The 6,980-nt window shown below is 42.2% G+C and overlaps 1 protein-coding gene across 1 annotated transcript; it reads right to left on the reverse strand.

Annotated features, from left to right (window-relative positions):
- Positions 1 to 2,450: 2,450 nt before the first annotated feature.
- LOC138901358 (uncharacterized) lies at positions 2,451 to 2,963 on the reverse strand. The gene has a single exon (XM_070189113.1). It carries the CDS (start codon positions 2,961 to 2,963, stop codon positions 2,451 to 2,453), a length of 513 nt encoding a protein of 170 aa, XP_070045214.1.
- Between the last annotated feature and the right edge of the window lie 4,017 nt (positions 2,964 to 6,980).

A 6,980-nucleotide genomic window follows, 5' to 3' on the forward strand; every position in this document is an offset into this window, starting at 1 on the left:
GTAAGTAGTCTTGTATGAATTTTGTAGCAAATCACGTTGCTAACATATATTCTTGTTTGAATTTGCTAAAGCCTTCTTTCCTTACATTGTAGAGATATAAAACATCTCCTTAAGTGATTTAGAGAGGTTTTTAATCTTGGTGGGTGTGGGCCCCACTTAGGTGATGGCCTAGCCACAAGACTCTCTTAAATGTGCCACCTTGCTACATGATTTAAGAGTCATTATTTGGGCATTGGGGGGGGGGAGGGGGGGGAATTTCCCACCCAATAATTATCCACCAATCCTTAATTAACTTGTTAATCCCCCACTAATTCAATAATTTACCAATTATCCATATAATTAAAAATTATCTCAAATTACATAAAATACTAATCACTATTAACACACTTTATACACCTTACTATTCTGGTCATGCGGTACCTTGTATGGCACTAGTCCATAAATACCGGGTATTATATATCGGATCGTATTTTATCCCAAATTGACAACCTTCAACGAAACTCATTTTCTTTGATTCGTTTACCCTCTAACCTTCACGACACTCACTTATCACTTGTTACAAATAACATAAATACTTATAACCTCAAAAATAATCTCATTCCCGAGCTTAGGTCGATTAACTTACGGCGAAACTTTAACGTACAAAATGCGGTATGTAACAACTTTGTTCTGTTGATGTCGATCTTTCGTGATACTTCTGACAACGCGGTTGCTTGCCGTTGCGACTGCGTCCTAATTCGAACTAATGCATTACAAAATTTTTCCTAAGGTTATGACCGAACCCTTTCAGGTTGCCTACGTATCCAAAACGGAATCAGGTCTGAACGTAATTTGTGGATTATGATAAAATATGATGAAGATGACCGAGCCTGACTCAGGCAGCCTACATATCCAAATGGAATAAGGTCAAATCATAGTTCTATTACAACATATGCAAAATGATAAGTTTAAGAATGAAAATGGCCGAGTCTTACTCAGACTGCCTACGTATCCAAATGGAATCAGGCAAGAACTTAGTTCAATTACAAAAGGTGTCTGAATCTGATGAGGATTGCCTACGTATTCCTTTTTGAGGAAATCAAGTCGGTGTAGTTCCCCGAGCAACATACAAAAGTGATATTTGGTTTTTCTATTACAAGAGAAAGGAGTGAGATCAACCGAACCCTACTTGGGTTGCCTACGTATCCCTCTGTGGGACGTCAGGTTGAACGTAGTTCTATTATAATAAAAACCTAACTCTATTTGTCTTCAAACATAGTATCTCTTGATTGCGTCTGAGTTGATGGGCTTCGTGTTGATTCTTCCATCTATTGCTGCTAAGATTAGAGCTCCACCCGACAATGCCCGGTGAACCACGTAAGGACCTTGCGAGTTTGGTGTGAACTTTCCTTTGGCATTTTCTTGGTGAGGAAAGATTTTCTTCAAAACCAACTGCCCCGGCACGAGGAGAGGCTTCATTCTCTTATTAAATGCGCTGGCCATCGTGTTCTGATTCAGCTAACCATGGCATATTGCATCCATTCTTTTCTCGTCAATGAGCATGAATTGCTCCTGTCTGACCCGTATCCATTCTGTGTCGTCCAATTTTGCTTCTTGAATGACCCTTAAATACGGTATTTCGACCTCTACGGGTATCACAGCTTCAGTACCATATACCAACATGTACGTCTTTGCCCCAGTGGATGTTCTCATGGTGGTTCGGTAACCCAGTAAAGCGAAAGACAATTTCTCGTGCCATTTTCTATGATTGTCCACTATCTTCCGTAGAATTATCTTGACATTCTTGTTGGCTGCCATGACTGCCCCATTTATTTGTGGCCTGTAGGCTGTGGAATTGCGGTGGTTCTGAACTTCTTGCAGATTTCTCTCATGAGGTCACTGTTGAGGTTAGCGGCATTGTCAGTGATGATAGACTCTAGTATCCCAAATCTGCAGACAATGTTGTTTCGGACGAAATCTGCCACTACATTCTTTGTAAAGGCCTTATAAGTTGACGCTTCGACCCATTTAGTTAAATAGTCGATAGCTACCAAGATGAAGTGATGTCCATTTGATGCGGTGGGCCTTATAGGTCCAATCACGTACATGCCCCAAGCGGCGAACGGCCAAGGTGAACCCATTACGTTTAACTCATTTGGCAGAACTCGGATAAAATCCCCGTGAATATGGAACTAGTGATACTTCTGTACATATCAGATATTGTCTCTTTCCATATTAATCCAAAAGTATACAGCTCTCAAGATCTTCTTGGCTAATGTGAACCCTTTCATGTGGGGTCCGCACATTCCTACATGTATTTCCTCCAATAACCGGGTTGCCTCGATAGCGTCAACACATCTCAACAAACCTAAATCTGGGGTCCTCCTATACAGGACTTCCCCGTTGAGGAAGAAATGGTTTGCCAACCTCCTAAGGGCTCTCTTTTGACCATTAGTAGCATTCTCAGAGTATTATCTGGTTGCAAGGAATTTTCTGATGTCGTGATACCATGGTTTACCATCTGGTTCTTCATCTACATGGAAGCAATAAACATGTTGATCCCTGATCTCTACCTCGATAGGGTCGATGTATTTCTTGTCTAGATGCTGAATCATAGATGATAGGGTTGCAAAGGTGTCGGCGAACTCGTTCTGAATCTTAGGGACCTGCTTGAACTCAATCTTTGTGGACTTCTTGCATAGCTCCTTCACGCAGTGCAGATACAAAAGTACCTTGACATTCTTGATGGACCATTCCCTTTGGACTTGGTGTATCAATAGATCAGAATCCCCTATGACCAAAAGTTCTTTGACGTTCATGTCTACTGTCATTCTAATCCCAAGGATGCACACTTCATATTCAGACATATTATTAGTACAAGGGAACCTTATCTTTTCCGATGCTGGATAGTGCTGTCCAGATTTCAAAATCAGGACTGCCCCAATTCCGACTCCTTTGAAGTTTGCTGCTCCATCGAAAAACATTCTCCATCCAGGGTACTATTCTGCAATATCTTCTCCAGCAAATAATACTTCTTCATCGGGAAAATACGTAGTAATTGGTTCGTAATCCCCATCCACCAGATTCTCTATGAGGTGGTAGGCTAAAGCTTGCCCTTTGATAGCCTTCTAAGTTATGTACACAATGTCAAATTCGCCGAGGAGAATTTGCCATTTAGCTAGATTCCCGGTAGGCATCAACTTTTGGAATATGTACTTGAGCAGATAGAACCGAGATATCAGATGCGTAGTGTATGTTGACATATAATGCCTTAGTTTTTGGGAAATCCAAGTCAGAGCATAACAAGTGCATGCTATCAGAGTATACTTGGCCTCGCATGGCGTGAACTTCTTACTTGAGTGGTAGATGGCCTGCTCCTTTCTCCCAGTTTCGTCATGTTGTACCAACACACAGCCAAAGGCGTTATCGAAGACTGACAAATATAGTAATTGTGGTTTCCCTGGTTCGGGGGAAACCAACACTGGTGGATTTGACAGATACTCCTTGATTCTGTCGAAGGCTTTCTATCACTCGTCTGTCCATTGTGTGGCAGCATCCTTTTTCAACAACTTGAAAATGGGTTCACAGATTACCGCGGACTGGGCTATGAAGCGACTAATGTAATTTAATCTACCCAGGAAACTCATTACATATTTCTTACTCTTTGGTGGCAGCAACTCCTAAATGGCCTTGAATTTTAATGGGTCTAGTTCTATTCCCTTCCTGCTTACGATGAAGTCCAACAATTTTCCAGCAGGGATTTCGAACGCGCATTTTGTCGGGTTCAACTTCAAACTGTACCTCCGCATGGGTTCGAAAAATTTCCTCAAATCATCCAAGTGCTCTGAACTCTTTTGAGACTCTATGATGATGTCATCCATATACACTTCAATCTCCTTATGAATCATGCCGTGAAAAAGGGTCATCATGGCCCTCATGTAGGTGGCACCGGCATTCTTGAGACCGAATGACATAACTCTATAATAATAGACTCCTCAAGATGTGGTGAAGGCTGTCTTTTTTGCATCTTCCTCATGCATCAAGATTTGGTGATACCCAGCGAACAATCCATAAACGACTCCAGTTCATGCTTCGCACAGTTGTCGATGAGGATGTGGATATTTGGCGGGGGAAAATCCTCATTTGGACTCGCTTTGTTGAAATCTCGGTAATCTATGCATATTCTGATCTTTTCGTCTTTCTTGGGTACTGGGACGATATGCGCCAACAAGATTGGATAGTTGGTGACCCTTACCACATTTGCCTCTATCGGCTTGGTCACTTCTTCCTTTATCCTCAGACTTAAATCAGGTTTGAATTTCATGGGCTTCTGCTTGACCGGTTGTCTGGTAGGATCGGTGGGCAATTGATGCAAGACAATGTCAGTGCCTAATTCTGGCATATTATCATATGACCATGCGAACACATCGATGTACTGTCGGAGGACCTCAACTTTTTTTTCCTTCTGCTCGACTTCTAGATGAATGTTAATTCTGGTTTCTTTTACATCTTTTTCACTTCCAAGAAGGACCACTTACGTTTCTTCGAGGTTGGGCCTTTTATGACTCTTCAGTTGTCCGATCTCTTGTGGGAGATTGTTTGGCATCATAGTCTCATCATATTCCTCGTAATATGAGTTATTGCGCTTGACAATTTCGTTACATGTCATAATCGCGGAACGCAGGTTTTTAGCATGTTGATTACTAAAACAAAAAGCTAGGTATAAATAAAGCGGTAAATAATTTTGCGATATTTGAGAAAATGATTCTTTTTATTTCATCAAAAAAGGAACGTCTTAAGCATTCAAAAGAGGCAAATGACAAAAAGGTACAAACACGGTGCATGCCTCAATTGACTGTGCACTTTTCAAAAGAAAACTTTTACAGTTCCATACTACCAAGACTCCTGGAGAACCAAAGATGGAATGGCAGTCCAATTCCGCAGCTCTTCACCTGGTTCGGCATCCTTGATAGTCAGTGTCTTGGTGTCAGTCCCTTCATAGCATTCTTCAATCAAATTCACGGACAAATTTCCCATCCCATCGATGATATCATCTTCTGGTACTGAACTCTGACCCGGACATGAAACATGCTCTGTTACAAAAACCTTTTTCTTAGACCTAGCGGTATGAACTTTCCCTTCCGAAGGCTGATATCCTATGTCGGCCCTTCCTTTCTGCCCATTAATTAGCTCTGTGATTCTGTCCGACCTGGCTCCCAGCCCTATCTTGGCCTGTATCCATATTTCATCATCTCCCTCATAGCCATCTTGGATCTATATGGTGATTGCATTCCCAGGTTTTGTTTAGCCTCTTCCATTTCGGTAGTCTGCATGATTTCCACTGCATGGAAAGAAACTCCGTCTAGCCCTTCAACGAATGGAACAACATGCTCCAAATAAGAGGAGTGACCCCACTCGCCGTGGACCACGATCTCCTGACATCCCCACTCAAATATCATGCATTGGTGTAAAGTGGATGGGATGGCCCTTACCATATGTATCCAGGGCCTTCCCAGCAGCAAGTTATTGGAAGAGGAGATGTCCATTACTTGAAACAATATGGGAAATTCGACCGTCTCGATTTGCAAGGCCAAATAAATTTCTCCAATAACATCCTTTTGCAAACCGTCAAAGGCCCTCAGCCTCACATGGATATCCTTGACTTCCCTCAAATGAATTCCTAACTTCCATAGGGTGGAGAACAAACAAATCTTGACTCCTGACCCTCCATCGACCAACACTCGAGACACCACCTTGTCCCCGCATTTGACAATGATATGAAGAGCTTTGTTGTTACTTGCGCTTTTGATAGGAAGTTCGTCTCTTCTGAAAGTGATCATATTTTCCTAGACCATTTTCCTAATTGTCACGGCTAGCGCCTCACTAGTGGCGTTACTTGGTCCACTTACCCCACTTAGTACTTTCAAAAGGGCGTCCTTATGACTGTCGGAGCTCATTACCAAATCCATGATTGATATTTGTCCTGGAGTTTTCTTCAGTTGATCCTCCACGGAATACTCTTTGGTCAACATTCTCTTCCAGAACTCATCGACTTTTGGGTCAGTTATGTTCCTTCTTTGAATTTTCTCTCTTCCCAAGTTCCCTAAATTAACATCTTCAGGAGCATAGAATCTCCCAGACCTTGTCATACCATGGGCTGCGACAGAGTCTGTCATTTTTGCCTTCCCTTTTTGTTGGTACGTCCATGGGATGGTTTTGTATTCTTTCTTCCTCTTCAGTAGCAATGACAGGTTGTCGCTGATAAGTTTGAACACTCGCAGTAGGCCTCACTTGTACTATAATTATTGGAGCCCTTTGAGGAGGGATCCTGGTGACTTCTGCATTTCCTATAGTGACGATCGTCCCCTTCATATCATACTCTTCATCCAATGTGATCATGTTAACTCCCTGGTTTCGGTGATTTAGTTGTGGATTGTGATTCACATTGGGTGATGCCATAGTGCATTGGATGGCTCCGCTCTTGACTAGTGTTTCAATATCATATTTCAGCTTAAAAAAATCTTCAGTATCATGGTTGGTACATTAGAATGATACACGCATCTTTTAGTTGCATCAAAATACTTGGATGGATACTCAGGAACCCTTCCTTCAACTGGATGTATTTATCCTGATCTACTCAATTTCTCGAAAAATTAGGCCAGAAGCTCAGCAATCAGGGTATAATTAATTGGACCCTTGTCTTCAAAGTTGGGACGAGGGCGTGGTGCATAAGCGGGTCGATTTTGGTACATAGTGGTTTGGACAGGAGCATATGGTCGTTGTGGATTCGGGTTGTTGTTTGCTCGAGGATGGTTGTATTGGGGTTGAGGGTGATAATATGGCTGGGTGTTATAGACTGGAGCGTAAGTGGGTGGTGGTGAATGGTTGTTTGGGGAATAGGAAGTATTTTCGTGGTGTGGGTTTGGTTGATAGTAAGGGACGACTGCTGAGATCTACTCTTTCTTCTTCTTTCCACTACCGATTGACCCTGATTGGATGGC

Source organism: Nicotiana tomentosiformis, chromosome 11 (assembly GCF_000390325.3).
Source record: "Nicotiana tomentosiformis chromosome 11, ASM39032v3, whole genome shotgun sequence".
Lineage (NCBI taxonomy): Eukaryota > Viridiplantae > Streptophyta > Magnoliopsida > Solanales > Solanaceae > Nicotiana > Nicotiana tomentosiformis.

Coding starts and splice junctions, on each gene's coding strand:
- LOC138901358 (XM_070189113.1), bottom strand. CDS start 2,963: ATGTTTTTCGATGGAGCAGCAAACTTCAAAGGAGTCGGAATTGGGGCA.